This window comes from Porites lutea, chromosome 13 (assembly GCF_958299795.1).
Source record: "Porites lutea chromosome 13, jaPorLute2.1, whole genome shotgun sequence".
Taxonomy (NCBI): domain Eukaryota; kingdom Metazoa; phylum Cnidaria; class Anthozoa; order Scleractinia; family Poritidae; genus Porites; species Porites lutea.
The window spans coordinates 4,848,006-4,866,050 of NC_133213.1; the positions used below are offsets into that span (position 1 = coordinate 4,848,006).

An 18,045-nucleotide genomic window follows, 5' to 3' on the forward strand; every position below is an offset into this window, starting at 1 on the left:
CTCTCTGTGATAAGCATTTTTCGAGCATTTTAACGACTTTATGGGGGGCGACCGAGAGTTTTAGTGAGAAAAATGGAGCATAAAAGTGGAGCATTAAGTGGGGGAACAAAAGCATAATGCACAAAAGCCTGAAAGGTTCTAAAGGCGCGCGAGGTTGGGAAGAAAGAACTTGAACGTAAAATTGTGAATATAAGTAAAAGCTTCCCTGGTTCTTTACCCAAGAGACAATAGACAAAGCAAAGTTTGATAATAGCACTTTATTTATAGACTGCTTTGCAGTATGAATTTCCATATAAATTTATATTTGTTATCATACAATCTCTCATTCATAAAAAAATTTCTCCAAAAAATGTATGTACAATTATTTTTCTTTTTACAGCGCAAAGGAAGGTTAAAAAATCCGCGACTGGCGAGTCATTTGTCATTAAATTCATTAAAAGTGTTGCTTAAGTATTGTTCATTCCGCGCATAGGGTACTGCTTTTTTACCAGGGACGCCACAGCGGTGTTTTTGTTGTCGCGTTCGGCGAACTCGCCGGCGAAAGTGTCGATATGTGTGTGTAAGCCGCCGATGGACTGACTGGAGAAGGTTTGCAATGAAGTTCAGGTTTTACAGGACTGACACAGACGATGGAAGCTGATTGGCTTGTCGGCGATGGTGGCGGTGAAGGATAAGGTATCCATACGGCGCTTTGCGCAACGGCGGGAAAACCTGCAGTCATGGCGGGAATCCCTGGCGCGTGGCTCGTGGCGACACGGTTTGTGGCGTTACCATGGCAGCATGAAGCCAAGTGATTCAAGAGTTTTTCCCTGAGCTGGTCGCTTTCTTCGTTTGTCAAGATATTTCGGTTGACTTCGTTTGCGCACTGGTTGAAGCCAGCTCTGTAATCCGCGAGTAATTTGGGATCTGTAAACAAACGAGTCCTTTCATTAGATTTCTGCATCATTAATAGAAGCTCACAGGCACGTAAGATAAAATTACTTCACCTGACCGAAACGCTGGTTGAACTAAAGTCGATGAATTGTAAACAAATGATGGAAATAGAACATTTACCAAACATGCAGTGCGAAGAAAACTGAGCCATTTAAACTGTGTTACTTTTAGAAGTTCGTTGCGGTCCCGAAAAGAAACATCGCTTTCCCGGAAGGAAATAAAGATCAAAACTTGACAGCAGTTTTCGTTTTCCGGTCTTATGGCTTGAAAAAGGTCATAAATCATTATTAGCACTCGATTATTTAAGTGACTAAATTATTTCTGGTTTGTGAGAATATTTCACGGGATCTCACCTTCAGTACTGCTTCCCTTTCGCTGCATTGCCTTCAGGTAAGAAACGGTCATCTCTAACACGTCGGCTTTCTCCATTTTGGAATAACGAGAGGCCTGAAAAGAAGAGAGGCACAATTTTAGAATATATCAAGTTAATCCCGAATTTGCTTTGATCAACAAGTGTTCTACTGGACCTAATACCGTGAAAGCCATTAATGACCGCTGCGTCAAAATCTTCATATGCGCATTACGTTAGATTAATGTATCTGAGCAATACTTACGTCTTTATGCAGAAGCTCCAAGACTAAGTTCTTCATTTCGTTTAAGCTGTCGTTTATTCTTGCTCGACGCATTTTCTCCATTAACGGCTTCTTTGCCTAATTAGAAAAAAAAGATCCATAATTTAATTTCGAGTTCCTTAAACTTAACAAGTGCATCTCCGACGCCAGTTTCAAAAATGACAGTTCAGCAATTAAAAAATGATGAACTAAAAATTTACCTTTCTCCTCTCAGAAAGAATCTTGCTAACGTAAACAGAACTGTCAATGCATTCGACGGCCATGTTTTTTCAAGCTTTGAATTGAGTTTTTCTTTTGAACTTTGTCAGAGATGTTGACTCGATGAGCGTGTCTCGAACTGTCCGACATGCATGATGCAGACGCATTTATATATTCCACCGTCGTGGGAAAATATCGGGGTCGTGTGCCGACATTAGATGAGTCTTATTTACAAACACCTGTCCACTGACAATCGGCTTGCTGCAGAGAACAATGCTGGCTTCATACACAAAGCCACAACCGTGGGAACAGTCGTTTGTGATTGGTCGAGCGCTAATAGTCGCACGATAACCGTCTTTTTTATTGTTTCCCGCCTTCAGCGGCGCGTGAAAAGCGTGAGACCAGACGAATCTGATTGGCTGAGGCACGCGCGATTCTCTTCATATAATTGTTGCTGTTCTTCTTGTACATTCAAACTTTTAAAACGAAATGGAAATGACAATCTGGAGCTCTTGAAAACGGGCGTGAAGGCCATTTAAGCACGTGTCGCACATTGATATGACACTTCCATAGATTTCACTAAGCTTTGGTCAGTTTCACAACTCTCCTTTTAGTGTTAAAGTCCTCTAATCAGTTTTATATTGACCGTTTTAGAAAGTTTAAGTCGTTCTCTTGTAATCCACGTGCTGTAGAAAACATAACAGGTATTGTTCCCATTGTTTGCCCGCTTCAGTGCTCAGTTGATTCTTCTTTACACTTCATTCGCGCTTTGTAAGCACTATTTCAATAACAAAAGGAGGTGAAAATTTCCCACGGTAGAACGATTCGCCAGCTAAATGCGAGATAAACGACATTCCCTTGGTGCTTAATCGACATGGAGCCAGGTGGAGATTTGTTTGTTTTGATATAATAGCGATAGTGATATGGATTTTATTTTTAACAATACAAAACTCGTGAACAAATGCCTGATTTTTCGATGATAATTTATTATTTGCTATGATTACAAAAGCGACGAATTGAAGATCGGTATTCTTATAGATTTTACATTACAGGATAAATGTCTTTAATCGATCATTGTGACGACAGCGTTTCTAAGTAGTCAACGTACTGCGAATGAATAGACTTTTTTGTTTTCGGTTCTTTAGCATAACGCTTGTTCTAAAAACTAATAATTTCGTTCTACCTTGCCATAATCCAAAGCCCACTAGCGTCTAATTTTCTCCCACTTGAATATGCCTTAAGCCACGCTGTAGGGCAAAAACTACACTAAACTCTTTAAAGCCACTTGGGAACTAAATATTTTGTGCTATAAGTTGGGCAGTGAAGAAGGTCCTCTACTGTGATTGCTCGAGTTAAAGAAGTCCTAAATTTTTTTCTTCTTCTTCTTTTTCTCTCTTCTCTTCTTTTCCTTCCTTCCTTTTTATTATTTTTTCTTTTCAAAGACAACACAGACCAAATACGGTACAAACAAGAAATCAGCATTATTTCAAACAAAGCAGTCCTTTATAACAGCGATCAATTCGCATCAACTTTTCCCTATACTAATAATAAGTAATCAGTCTAAGACCCGGTGATAAGTCAGTATAAAAACATTAAAATGTAAGAAGAACTATCTCGGTATTTCGGTATTTTTCCCCGATTATACAGTGAGAAATAAATGGGAATACAAATTGTTTGATATCAGTAGTCTCACGTCATATCACATCATTTAATATTTACAAATATCAACGAATAAATTAATTGTAGTTTTAAAGAGGGTAATAATTCCGTTCCACCATTACAAATGGACGCTGGGCACCACTGGCTTAAAACTCAGGACGAAACGTCGTTGTGAAGCTAAATTTGCCCTATAACCATTAAAACCCATTAATTGTACTCGTCTACCATATACTATTTTACAACATGCTCCTACACAAATCGAAGAAAGATCCGTCAATATTAAATGACCCGAGTTAACGCAGAGAAGTAAACCATAACAAATATTCTGGACAATATTAAAAACTCTACAAGGGGACGATCTCAAGATTTAAAAAACAAAACAAAACAAAACAAAACTAGCTTATCGAGTTTCATTCGAATCCTTTCTCCCAGCGCTTCCATTTAGAACGAAAGGCGAAAGTAAAATAAATAGTCTAATTTTGATGGCCGTCTAGGTCTTTAAAAGAAGTCTTTCACCTGAATAAAGTAATATATAAAAGTTAGAAAACAGTAACACAAAACTAAAGCCGACAAACACGCACTGACAGATCGTATTTTTCAATTTGCAACGGAAAAACGAGATATGTTTAATTTTTTCTTACACTGGAGCCATTCTTCTCAAAGGAGCTAAAATAGCTTATCAAAGTCACGTCTTGAGATAATTGCTCGGGTTAGTGTTTGAACTAAACAACCAAACATTAATTTTACACTTGAAGTGCGTTTTCAGTGATCAGTTGGCCATGACTAAACGATAATTAAGGCCAATTTCCTACACTGTACTATATACAGGGAGAATCCACCAAGAAGGGTAGTCAGCCTCGACCCGTTCCCTCAACTAAACCACTTTTACTTCCCACAAACGAACACAAGTGAACGACTACTTCATGCATTCTAAATTGAAGTTCAAGTGAAAGGTTGAGTAAAGGCCTCTGCGTTATTGGTCTAGTAGAAGGGTTTGATACAACTCAACACGGTACACGAAAGAGTTAACGTGTCTTTCCCATCTACATTCTTCAGAAAAAAAAATCCCTAAATTCTAAAGATGTTAAAACAGTTTGGGCCGGCTATAAGAACAAAGTTACAACAAAATCGTGTTTAGTTCTACGCCGTTTTAGATTTAGCTAAACATTGTATGCTGTTAAGAGCGTCGTCAAGAAGAATTGTGGCCCAGGCTAGAAACACTTATCGACTGAACATAAACAGCTTATAAATAGATATGGGGGCTTATGGCCACTGAGTGTCTCAAATACGTGGTCTAAGTTAAATGAAAAATATAGTAAAACGCAACAGTAAATGTACTAAAATACCGTTCGTCGCTAAGTGGCAACTAACTAAATGGAAGTTGTTGTGAGTCCTTTCTGTGCAAACAGGAACGTGAACATTTGCCGGTCCATTTTTTTTTTTGCTGTAACAGTTATAAGATATTAAGCCTATGTGACAATTTAATAATTTACATGAAATTATACAAAGTATTGAATACATCGCTTTCTTTGTTCATTATCGTGCTAGCGTCGCGTAACCACCAAAGCTGGCCGATCGTACAAATTTAGCTGTTCAGGGTTCACCGTTTCCTGTGAGAGTATTAAACTCTTCCGAGCAGGTACAAATCATACAGAGTTTCGCCGTCAAGAGATAAGTAAATCAAGAAAAACCGAGACATAAATCAACAACGTAAAGTACACCTAAGAATTCACAATTGAATGACCACACCCTAAGGATTATATCTGCAGACGGGGCCAAAAGATAAATTAAACCATCTAAACTTGCCAAAATCTCAAAGAAAATGTACAGGTTATACCTTTATTGTCAAACAATAAAGCCCATGCACTGTGCAAAAGTTAACTGCTGAAGAACTGAAATCATTGGAAATTATTCATTCACCATCATTGATTTTAAAACCGCCTTTTATGTCTTCATGATTGATCCTGTGTGGCTTGTTCTAACTTGTAAGTAGCGTTATCAGTTTTTCCTTTCCTGTTTTCCGTTTCAAACAATAAAAAGTTTAATTTAATAAAAAAGGAAATCTCGAGAGATCGATCAGTAAGTCTTAAATCGAACGTTGACCAGTTCAATTATTAGATTTAGATAACTGATACTTTTTTGGCGCAACAGTGAATAGTATTAGGACACTCGGCAACAGTGAAACGCCTACTATTAGATAGTCTGTAATAACTACGATCGTTCTTTTTTTAAACAGTTCTACCGATCTCCATCTCAAAGCATAAGGGTGTCTTAAGAAGACATTTTTTTTCGATTCTTCAATATGTTGTGGTTGTGGTCGGATAACAATTTTGGTCTCTCGAGCTGAGTTTTTTAGGGCGCGGTCTTGGTGCTCTCGTGTCACTTTGGTCGGGAGTACGGATGATTTATAATTTACAGCTTTGAAATCTGAACTGGGGACGAGCAAGATCGGCAGTCAAAACAGCAACAAAAATGCGGAGAGGTCTTAATATTAGGTTCTGACTCAGGCATTAGCAACAATATACAGTAAACTAGAAGAAATATGTTTTCGAAATAAGAAAAAGGAGAAACCATTGTTATTTTTTATTATTACTTTCTTCAAAAGAGATTCATGGGACTTTTAAAGTACAATATTTTACTTCAGAAAGTACCCAGCAACAACACAACAAAACTCTTGGTACACCGATACATTACAATGGCCACACATTTGGATAAAGTCGGATAACGAAGAAGCGACGACTGTCTGAAACCCTAATCAGATAGGGAACACATTTCCTGGTGTAATTAAGATACGGAAATCGACAGTAAGCGAATTAAAGGACCACCCGTTTAAAATTGGAGATATATAATACGAAAGGATGAGTAAGGACAATCGGATATCCGTCTTAAACCCATCTTCTTCATTTCCAATCCTACAATAGAGACATGCAATGAAAAACGCCTGGTTATCAAATAATCATGAATGAGGTGTGACGTTTGGAAGTGAAGCCTTCTTTTTTTTTTACACACGGATATTTTTCCAGACAGTTCTTTTTGGTTATCTTTAAGGAGAAATGAGGAAAATCCTGAGCATTATGATTATGAAGGATCACGAATTCGTGTCCTTGGAATTTTCTAGCGCCAAGCGCACAATTAATCCTCTCTCTAGGTACCCTGACCCCACAATTGTGCATAGCTTTGTTTTAACTGTTTATTACTTTTATTTCCAACTGTCCTTACATTTAAATGGAGTTTAAAAGAAGCCATTCCAGTTAAACGAGCAATAATTGAATTATTTAGTTGAGGTGATTAGTTTTCACGCCTATGAGAATCTTGTGCGGGTGCTTTTTGCGAAGTTAATTGCATTTGCAAAAATATGATTTATTTTACATTTGACACCAGATTTTTCCATTCGAAGAAAGGTTGATACTAAACTGAATTACGTACCTTGGAGTAACATGCAGTTTTACGGGTTAATGGTCGTAACTAATTTGAAGGTTAGGATACCACAAACGGAAAGAAAAATAATATGTACATTTATCATGTGGGTAGCCATTTTGTACTATACCAAGACCTTCGAGGTATGAAAGAGATTTTGTTTTTTGCGAAATATGTTGATTACTTCAAGATAGAAATTTTGCAATGTAAGAAATCGTATCAAAAGTATCAAGAAAGGTAAATATTAATGTTTTTTATTAATCATTATTCAATTTCAATCGCTGATTTTCATATTAGGGATAAGTGTATTCACGACAAAGTATTTGATGAACAATGGTCCTCTATTCAATTGGTCGGGAGTATATCGATGAACGCGTTTGAAATGCATATTTACACACACACGTCAAAAGTATACATTCCAAAAAAGTAATAAAATGATTTTCATAATGAATTTCATTTATTTTAATAATGAAATCAATCAATTTTAAATAAAACACCTAGAGGTTTAATAGTCCACTGAAATGATTCAAAAGCGAATGTAAACTTTCCATTAGCCAGACATTATGGTTAGAGCACTTACTTGCATGTTTTTCATTTTGCCTTTTGTGCGAAAAAAGAGAAACAGGTTTTTGCGGCGGGTAATTTCTACTTCTTCTACTTCTACTTACGCACTCTTCGACGCTTTCGCATCAATTAGAGATCAATCAAAACAAAAAAAGAAAGCTGAAGAAATGAAGCATAAACTTTAAAATTACGGCTAAACAGGTAATTACAAAAGTTTGAATAACTTTCTGCGCTTATGGTAGAGGGGATTAGATTCCATTCCTTTATAGTTCTCGAAAAAAAGTTAAACAAATAATAGTGTGCATGGCGAGCGCTAGGCTGGATATACGTCGCGTGGCCTCTTCTTCTCTTTTTTTTTGTCTTTTAAAAAAAACATATTTTGTCGTATGTGTGGCTTCTTGTCAAACGCAGCGACGGCTGGTAGTAAAGTGGCACTGATAGAGCGATTATATTGTTGAGTGCTTGACAAAATGTTCGAAGACGATGAATTTTCCTTCTTTCTTTCAAAGGTTCTGTATAAGTACAGTGAATGCAGCATTCGCGATAAACTAGAAGCCCAACAGTAATCTTGTGCTTGATAAATCTTGCTGCTCGTCTCTGGATCACTTCAACCTTGTCGTTTTGATCTCGCCGGTAATTTTTCGTAACAGTGACCTCTGTCTATTTGTAGCCTACGACTTTGTTTGAAGGTAGTACGACCTACCGCTAAACAACTTGCGCAGTGTGTGGTTTCGAGAACACGTCTGTCAGCTATTTTTGTAAAGAAATCAGAAATGAAAAAGTCCACCAGATTTTCATGCAATAAGGAATGAATAGAGATCAGGAACTTCACCTGTACTAAGTACATGATAGTGTATTCAGTCGAAATAAATTCAAACAAAAGAACTTTAAAAAATAGCAATCTGTTTACATACTCACTCACAAAATTCTCCCTCAAATGAAACCTAGAGTCCATAAAAATGTGCCCACCGATCTGAATTGGTTTGATAATTAGTTTGGCCAGAAGCTTACTTAAGGTAAAGAAAAAATCTAGTATTGTTTGTTGTTCCACATTTTACATGCCATGATCTGACTAGGAGAATAGCCTGCGCTTACAGTAATTTAAGTTTGAGGACCTATTTTCTCCAATATCAAAATAAAACCATATCCTTTGTCTTTGAGTAAGTTAAGCGGTCGAGGAATGGAACGACTTCAAAGAAAACGTACTCGCACTGTACTGACCCCTGAAAAATTGCGTCCATTCTGATCTGATAAAATAGAAACCATCTAAAGGTACTTATCCCTTTCTAGTGCTGTATCCTTCATGTGACTCCTCAAAACGTAGTTCTAATTTCTCATTAAACAATATGGACCTTATAAGCAAATTCTTAAAGAAATGCGCCATAAAGCAGATAAAGCGACGCTTTGACACGGTATGCACAGATACAGCTATTTCGAGAAAGGTTGTCGGAAAAAGTGCACGCGACAATCCGGAAAGGTACTGTGGGTAGTTTTGAGTTCACTGTTCTTCAGTGAAATTTGAAAGAATGGCACGAGAGGCCATGGACGTATGTTTGCGAGCGCTAAAGGAAAGCAACAAAAGTAGGTTCGACAGCTACAGTATCAGGAACAGCGTATTGATCATATCCCATATTACCTTTCGGGATAGTCGCGTTCACTTTTTTTTCCGACAACTTTTCTCAAAGTAGCTACGTATGTTTTCCATCAACACTTTTCCCTTGTTAACAATCAATGTGTTAGCCAGAAAAAAAAAAACAACAACAACAACAAAAACAATAATAATGAAATAAATAAAATAATAGAATTCAGTAGAACCACGGTAACTAGAACTTTGAAGGGAAACGCGAAAAACAGTTTGAGTTAGCCGAGGTTCGAGTTGTCGGGTCGATCGCAAAATTCACGATTTGTCATGTTTAAATTGATAGCCGCTGATTTTTTCAGCACTTCAGAGTAAGTGCAGTAACATTCTAACTTATTTTATTAGAAACGGTAAAATGATTAACCATTTTTAGTGATAAAACGTGATCTGCTGGTTGCACCAATTAAAATCAAATTGCTGTAGTGTTGACTAGTGTTAGTAAGTATAACACAACGAGAAGAACTAATGGAATGGCATCCGAGTGGAGTAAACAAGAATCAGAATTCGAGGTATCGGCGTAAATTTCAGTGAATTTTTGATCGATGACTGAAAAGTGGAGTGACATCCAAGAGAAATTGGACTTAGTTCGAGTTATCCGAGTTCGAGATATCGGGGTTCTGCTGTACACTGTAGGAACGTGCGAGCAAGTGGCTGTCTTGTTTGTGGACGCTTTGCTGATGACGTCAACACTATCAGAGTAAAAAAAAGTGATGAATGGACTCTGCTATAGCGGCAATTAGCGCTATCACAAGACATAAAAGAAAAGTAATCTCTCTTTTAATGTCTCTAATTAGTGATCTGTGAATGGGAGAAAACAAAGAGGACTTTGTCACGTACATGTAGAAGATGTAATTAGTGTGAAGTACAGTGGAGGGTCGAAGAAAGAGAGAGCAATTTTTTTTTACTCATCGAATAAAACTGATAAAAATTACCGATCACGTGCTAGTCAAGTTTTTTTGCGGAAAGGCAAAAGTTACACGCTTGAATTATTAGTTCAGATAAGCTTCAACCTAAAAGAAAAGGAGAGGAAACATTTATATTCACCGGAAACTAATGTATAATTTTTGTGCAGCAAAGTTAAAAGGATATATATATATAGCGATAAGGTTAGCTGTGAAAAAAAAAGGAGCTGAGGCATTTGTGTTCACTAAAAATATCCATTATTATTTTTATCATTTTTTTTTTAAATTCTTATTTCATTTATTACTATTTTTTATCACTTTACCTTTTTTGTCGGGGCAGCGCAAAGGCAAAATAAGGCGACGGAACGAGCTGATAAACTGGCAAGTTGTAACTTTATGATTGTCTACAAGCTAAATGCCGAGTGCAGGGTGGAATCGTGACTTTCGCTGGCCGGAAAGTCTTGAATAAGGGAATTTTTAACAAAATTAAATGACAGAACGTAGCGAGGGGTGTTTACTTTTGACAAATATGTGAAAAATAAGGTTAAATAATGTAGCAGTGAAATCATTAAAAATTTTATGGGATCAGAGCTTGCATTACTTTCGTTTATTTCAATGAAAAAGTTTTTTAGGGAAAAAAGCAAAAATAACAAAAATAAAAACAAAAACAAAAATGCAAATCTAATGCAGGCAGAATGAATTTTCGCCTTTTGTTTTACTACTATATTTTATTTACTTTATTTTGTTTTCCCTTTTTTCGAACCCGGACGAATGGTTTCTTTTTAGGTGAGACGAAACCTAAGGATACATTCATAAAAACACAAAAAGGTTTTCAACGCAATTAGTTTCTATGACACGCTGCAAAGTAATCCCAGGTATTTCCTTTCTGTAGAATTGTTTTTGAAGAAATTACGACAACTGAAAGACACTGTGAAAGAGTATCATAACTCGTTTGTTTGGATGCCTCTGATCACCAGCCTCGAAAGTATGCAAGGAACTCGTTCTAAATTCACTAGCACTGTTATAAAGCGCAAGAGGAGACGCGTACGTTGCAAACTTACCGTGGGAAAATGGAACGTGCTTTTGTTATTTAAATGGAGTGTGTACCCCCGTGTGAAAACTAATACAAAGGTTTGTCAATACAATCACAACCAGAAGAGCAAATGTCCTTTTATAAACACACGTGGAGCGATAACGCGTCTTGGCGCGCAAGAACTTCCGTGAGAAAATTCGTCTCAAGCTTTCCAAAAAGCATGCGCGTTTAAGTGTTAAAGTAAAAGTCAATTTCACTCCGACAGCGTCCTCACGGCGAGATTTTCATTGTTTTTGATCATAAGCTGCGGCACTTGCAATTTTTTTTTCCACTAATTAAGCGGGATATCAACCAATCAACGCTCAGTTTTCTCACACTCGTCACGCGCCATTTCCTCCTTCGGGTTTTATCGCGTACGGTCGGCATGTGCCTGTTTTTGTTTTGACCAATCATAAAGGGACGTTCCCACGGTACAAGTCATTGTCAATTTAATACGATAGTCCTTAACTATTTAAGGTTATTGTTTAGCGTTATGTTCTCACTAAAGTGTTTACAAATATTTGAGAATGAAGTCACTGAGAAAGCCCAGAGGAGGAGCTGGTGACATTAAAATGCAGACGTAGCTGAAAGAAGCATATTATTCGACTTAAACGTTCGTTCGTCAGCACGCGCTAAAGGATTCCTAAAACGTTTTGTAATTCAGAATGGAATACCGAGGACATGAAACCACGGACCTTGTTACCAAAATTCGAATGGAACGAAGAAAGGTATTTACTTTATATATATATTTTAATATTTTCTTGTCAAAATGCTCTAATTTAGCGCGAGAGTTTTCTGTCGTGGTAGAAAACAGGTCTATGGCTATTTAATTTGCAGACCAAGAAAAAACGTTTCATTACATTACAGACCAGCGCTCGTAAAAGTAACTTGTCCTCTAGACCGAAATGAAACATTTCAATGCAGAAAATAGTTACGCATGCAAAGTTTTACGCCAATTTTAAACATAAACAATTAGTAGTCCAAGAATATAGTTGATCAGCTTCAAAAGATGGAATTCAAGATCTCAACTATTCTTTTATTTTATTTGGTGTTCTTTCTCTATATTTTTGCAAAGAATTGTCGCGAGAGAAAATTTGTGCAAGCTACTTGTCAAGAAACTCTTATTATCTTTTCCCGATCGCAATTAAAATATAATAAAGTGCTATTTATACTGTTTGGCTGTTTCAGGCACAGAAGCCGAGGATCGAGAAGCTTAGGCGTGACCGAATTAACGGAAGCTTGGACGAGATAAAGCACTTAGTCCTAGAGGCTCTAAACAAAGACGTGAGTTTTTTGCCATAGCTTAGTTCAATTTATAAATACTTTTTGACAATTTACTCCTATAGTTTATAGCATGGCATGTATTTCTCACTTTTAATTCAACTGCATAATTTAAAATTCGCATGTTGTGGCCCTTCATGCAGTACTTACACATACTATAGACACCTTTAAAAAAAAGAAGGAAAAGAAAAAAACGGAAAAAAACAAGACCTCTTAAAATTTGGTATTTCAGTATATAAGGGGAACTTCTTTATTACCAGAGTGAAACCTGAATATGAGCTACTGTAACAGCGCTGGGAAAAAAAATACTTGAATTCCAGCAACTCCTTTGACTTCCCTGCACCTCAACAATCGGGCAAGGGAGCTTGAAAAGTTACTTGAAAGGCAAGAAAAACCGAACGGGACTTTTTTCGAACGGTAAATTACATAGACTGCCCCATTACGTGAGCAGATTGGTAATTGCGAGCAGGACTTGCAAACTAAATATAACTTTCCTTCAAACTGGTACAGGTACTGTTTATTCAGGCTCATAACCGAAATAACAATTTACGCAGCAGGGAATTCCTGTCATATTTTACAGCAGCTTCAATGTAACTTGAATAAATTTCGAACTGTAAATACAAAAGCCCCTTCAATTAAACCCCAGTAATAAAATGTAATTTACTGACAGTATACATACTTATTGGAAGCCCTTTTGAAGCGTTTTTGGATCCATGTAAAAATGACAAAAAAAAACTATTTAAAGTAAATTTAGTTTCAAGCGAAAAGTTAACGAAGATTGATTGATCTCATAAATCAACTCTTGCGTCTTTAGGCTACGGAGGAAAAACATTTGGAAAATTCTTGGAAAACTCAGTGAAAAGAAAAGCTGTCATATCGTAGTCTGATCTTGACACAGTAAGGTTGATTATGATATGAACAGGGGGAATAGAACAATAAAATGAAAAATCACAAAAGGAGCCGATTTTCCCTACTTCGGGGATCGTAACAAACGAAAACAATTCGTATAAAATTTCATTTTTTTTCCTTTTATTTAGATTTCACGCTATTCCAAGATGGAGAAAGCTGACATACTCGAGATGACAGTTCAATTTTTGAAGGGAGCTAATACGAGAAAAAGAATGCAAGAAGGTAAGGCGAATAAGCTGACGTCAGTTCCCAGTTTCGTACGCTGGTCTGTTGTCAGAGGAAATTTTTGCTTATTTCTATTTCTCGTCTTATATCGGTTGCCAAACGTAATTTGGGTGTACCTTGTTTTCGATTTTAATTAATGAATGCATTCGTACGTGAGAACGAGTAAGCTTAAGCTCCTTCTAATCTTGTTCATGCGTGCAGGATGGGCAAAACCTATGCTGCCTCATATAATATACCCTCGAGGGAAACAGCGTTGGAACAACGTTGTAAAAATGTCTCAACAACGCTAAACGCTGTGTTGCACTGAACATCGTTGTTGCGAATCGTCCCGTGTACCATCGCGTTAAGTGGTAACAAGAGTCATAAATCATGGCTCTCGGTGGTAATGAAATTCCCGCAGCATCTGTTTTTTTTTTTTTTTTCTTTCGATCAAAGCGAAAGAAAGCACTTTTGTATCCATTTTTGTTTTTGTTTGCTTGCTTTTTTTTTTTCTTTTTTTTTTCCAAAAGCGAAGTGGAATGCCTAGGGAGGGCGTCTTTTTAAAGTAGACGTCATTGATTAGTACCAAGTTTTAGGCCATTTATTTTGCCAAATTCTTGCGCGATATCTTACGTGCTAACGAATTTTAGAGTTTGATCCTCAAAATTAAATTTCACGAGGAACACAATCAATTGCCAGTTGAAAGTCATTGAGTGCTTAAAAGTTTGATCCATTGATTCATTGAAAGTAAAAGGTATTTATTTTCTTATCCAGCAATTAGAACCCAAGCACAGCACACTCCAGAGATGAGAATTGAGTCTTCAAATCAAAAGGTCCCTCGACTTCCCCACGACCAGCTTCTAGTGAGAAACACTGACGTGAAGCCTATCTCAGTGATGTCACCTTTCGTTACCTCACCCATGGTTGCTATGGCAACACAGCCAACCATTGTATGGCTCCCTTACCCTTCACCGCCTTCTTCGCCCACAGAACAAGACTCTCAAACTGCAGACTCCGTGTGTAAACCAAGCATCACGAACACTGGGAATCAATCTCGCTCAATGTCCAAAACTGGGGAAAGCCTTTCATTGACATCGCACGACGGTGTAATGTTGCCAGTGTGGAGGCCTTGGTGATTCCAATGGGACTCAACAGATTATTATTATTTTATTTTTTTTACGGAAAACAAGAGACAAGCGCAACAATTGCTTCAAGACATTTTGAAAATATATTGTAAATGTTCTACAAGAAGAAAAATTTTTACCCAAGCCTACGCTAAATAAATGCTTTCAAGCTATACTTTCAATAGAAATAGTCACATGTCACGTAAGGCTCAGAAAAAAGTTAGGATCCGGAATTGCCTCAAAATCACAGACAAATTGGTTAAGATTGAACAGCACTGTTGGCCCATAACTGTTATAATTGTTTAATGCGAAAAGCGAATCCGCCCTTGCTTGTCGTTATGTTAAGGCTTCTAAAGGTCTTAAATAAATCGAATTTTGGCAAAAAATCGGCATTGTTGTGTATTAACTGCAAAATGAACATGTTATGGGAAAACAGATCCGGGGTAGAAAGAGGGACTACCTTATATGGCCTGAAGAAGTATGCTCCGCCAAGTAGGATACAAGTACCGTTACAGGGTAGGTTTTCGGGTCTTGACGATACAAGGGCATACCATTATCTTATTTACGCATTTAAACGACTTCCTCAATTAAACGCCACAAATGGAAGCAAAATATTTATTACAAATAAACACCGCACCCGCCAGAAGAATGTGGCGTTTACGTGTGAGTGCATCAGTCTGCGGACTCAGCGAGCTTTTTCACTTCTATTCCATATTTCGATTGCACTGGTAGTTTAATAAAAGAACGAAAGTGTTGCGACTTCACTTGAACACGACTTCCTAAAAACCGCGAATTAAAAATTGGATATTTAGCACAAATAACTGTTCTCTCCCATACGCTAAAATCAAGAGAGAATCTCTTGCTAAAATTAGATTAATTCATACAAATACAAGAAGACACCGGTCGAAGAAAAACAAAAAAACAACAACAAAAAACTGAACAACAACAGAAAAACACACACACACACACAATCCGGGAAAAGTTTAGCGCCACACGATAAATTGAATATAGAGCCAAGGTGTAACACAAATCTAACAAATTTTGAAGATCGTTAATAAGCTTTAAAAGCGTCTGTTTTAGTTTGTTTTAGACTGTGAGAGTGCAATAACCAAGAAAGAATGCGTGAAACGTGTTATTTTATTTATTGCGTGGTCTTGATGGTCTATAATGCTTGGTCGAATTAACCTCTCTTATCTCTCTGATCATAAATCTGAGCCCATGTTGCATAAAAAACGGTCCTTGTAAAAGAGCGTGATTTTTATGTAAAAAAAGCTGCTTTTTTACGAATTGAACGGTTGTAAAAATACTGCTTTTTTACAAAATTATATTTTTGTAAAAAAGCAGCTGTTTTACAAGTTAACCGGTTGTAAAAATACTGCTTTTTTACAAAAATATATTTTTACAAATTGAACGGTTGTAAAAATACTGCTTTTTTACAAAAATATATTTTTACATAAAAAGCTGCATTTTTACAAAAAATATATTTTTGTTAGAAAGTTGATTTTTTTTATGTAAAAAAGATGCAACGACACAAAGCTTTATACGATTTCAGTAGAAGCACGGAAGAACTAATGCAAGTATTTCGCTACCTCGACAACTATAAAACAATCGTTGCGAAGTGCGCAACCAGGTGCCTCGAGATGCCTGTCAATGATGACCGTGGTGCTCCTCGGTATTGAGTGAGAACAGTTTTTTAATTTTTTTATTCCTTTTATTTTTGCATTGGCTAATAGACGAATTCAAGTACGAATGACGTGTGTGCTTGAGTGTGCCCATCCCGGGGGACTCCCTATAATGGCCTTTACGTGGAGACTCCGCCCGAAAGGGGTATCTTTTTCGTGAAAAATGGTATATGAAAGGATAAGGGACCTCGGAGCTGAGTCTCCCCGTAGAAAACATGGTTAGAATATTATTATAATGTATTGTAGTTTTCGTGCGCTTCTCAGACTATACGTTATCAGATATCCCGCGCTGGTCACGTTCACGCTCCGGTGTCCACACTTTGGGCGGCACATGTTATTATGGGCTTTTAAATTCCCTTGTTAACGCGCTGAAAGCGTTAAAATCGGGTGAAAATTTTATGTTCTTTTTACTATTATCACTTCTTGTTTCCCTTGGCTTTTAATTCTCCAGTTGTTGGATTCGAAGAAGGAACAGGCAGTAATTTCTTTTTTTTATGCTTATCGGCGGGAATCACCACGGCAGTAGATCTTAATTTTCGAGGGTCTAAGTTTTCGCAATACCCGACGGCAGTAGTTGCATGTTTGGCAAAAATAGAATAGCTGGGTTATTCACTGAACGCTTATTTATAAGCAATGCCTGTCACAATCTCTTGAAGGAATCAATGCCTTCATATTCTCTCCTTCATTGCTACTTTTGTTCAAGCAGAAAACGGTACCGACTTTTTTCTGAATTATTTATGTCTATTTGCCAAGGTTATCAGCTGCAATAATCAGTTTAGCTGTCAACTAAACACTTGGCGAGTTACTCGACGCGTACTACTGTGAGAGCACAAAACTTTTTAAATTTTGAGCATTGCACGCGCACAGTTAAGACACCATTAACTCGGTATACAGCAAATAAAGTCAATTAAAGGCAAATAAAGGCAACTTAATAATCGCTTATTAAAGTTTGCCATTTCCTTTTGCTTTAATGCTCTCAGCACTGGATAAATTATAACTCCATTTCTAGTATAAATTCTTCAGCAATAATCAACGACAGCAATTGTTAGGCAATTTCCTGCATGCAAGAACCACCATGCCCTTAAATTAGCTTAAAACCTGCAACGCCTTTTTTTGAAACAATAAATGATCCTTTAAGGTTTTATATTTACAATTTAAAAACAACAAATATTTTGTGTATACGGTTACAGTGGAAGTTTGTTTGGGTGCCTTAAAGTAACCTGAATGCGTAAACAAGTGATTCTCGGCTCACTGAGTTTTAAAAACAAATGAGCGCCATGCACTAACACTTCAGACAGTCAAAACAATTCTTTTCGCAGAAGACGTGACGAAAAGTATCAATGTGCAGCTGGAGGTCGCTACTTTCCTTATGTACATAACTATAAAAGAAGAACGAACTTTCACATGCTTCAAGATCACAAATCGGTGACGAATTCAAAGCCGCATGAAATGCCGAGTGTCATACCTCTCATTTTATTGTGGTAACAAGTCGCGTTTTGGCAAAATCTACAGATATCTGAACTCGACATTGACCAATCTTGACCTATAGTCGCACCGCACAGCTGCGCGGAAAAGAAACATTACAAAATATTTGGGAACATTTCATAATTTTAATCACTATCATCATTATATAGCACGAGAGTTTGCATTTTACCTGATTTACCCCCATTTGGCACACTGCACAGCAGAGGTTTGTACCGAAGCGTTTGGTTCTTTGGCACTGGCTGTATATATCGAGGTAAGAGAAGATGATCGAGTCTTTTTTTTTTGCAGTGATAGTTTGTCTTAGTATGAAACCTTAAAGGAAAAGGGCATCGTTAAGTGTATTT

General features: G+C 37.1%; 2 protein-coding genes across 3 annotated transcripts in view; one reads left to right on the forward strand and one right to left on the reverse strand.

The window, feature by feature from the left end:
- Positions 1 to 242: 242 nt before the first annotated feature.
- The window catches only part of LOC140923425 (transcription factor HES-1-A-like), a 36,669-nt gene continuing 18,866 nt past the window's right edge, over positions 243 to 18,045 (reverse strand). Inside the window, exons 1-4 of one of the 2 annotated variants that reach the window (XM_073373519.1) lie at positions 1,766 to 3,132; positions 1,548 to 1,643; positions 1,287 to 1,380; positions 243 to 906 (exon numbers count right to left, since the gene is read on the reverse strand). In XM_073373519.1, coding sequence (XP_073229620.1) covers positions 485 to 906; positions 1,287 to 1,380; positions 1,548 to 1,643; positions 1,766 to 1,828 — 675 coding nt within the window. In that variant the 5' untranslated portion in view covers positions 1,829 to 3,132 and the 3' untranslated portion in view covers positions 243 to 484. Of the gene's footprint in view, positions 907 to 1,286; positions 1,381 to 1,547; positions 1,644 to 1,765; positions 3,133 to 18,045 lie in introns of those variants that run through there. The other variant, XM_073373520.1, reaches the window with a different exon arrangement.
- On the forward strand, positions 11,535 to 14,850 carry LOC140923102 (uncharacterized). Its single transcript, XM_073373166.1, has 4 exons — positions 11,535 to 11,744; positions 12,205 to 12,300; positions 13,335 to 13,428; positions 14,185 to 14,850. The coding sequence occupies exons 1-4, from the start codon at positions 11,682 to 11,684 to the stop codon at positions 14,544 to 14,546; spliced, it is 615 nt and encodes a 204-aa protein (XP_073229267.1). The 5' UTR covers positions 11,535 to 11,681; the 3' UTR covers positions 14,547 to 14,850.

What these genes read in the sequence shown, in the direction of transcription:
- LOC140923102 (XM_073373166.1), top strand. Translation starts at nt 11,682, where the DNA reads ATGGAATACCGAGGACATGAAACCACGGACCTTGTTACCAAAATTCGA. An exon ending in TTCGAATGGAACGAAGAAAG is followed by an intron (nt 11,745 to 12,204) that starts GTATTTACTTTA and finishes TGGCTGTTTCAG; the next exon opens with GCACAGAAGCCGAGGATCGA. An exon ending in GAGAAAAAGAATGCAAGAAG is followed by an intron (nt 13,429 to 14,184) that starts GTAAGGCGAATA and finishes TTTCTTATCCAG; the next exon opens with CAATTAGAACCCAAGCACAG.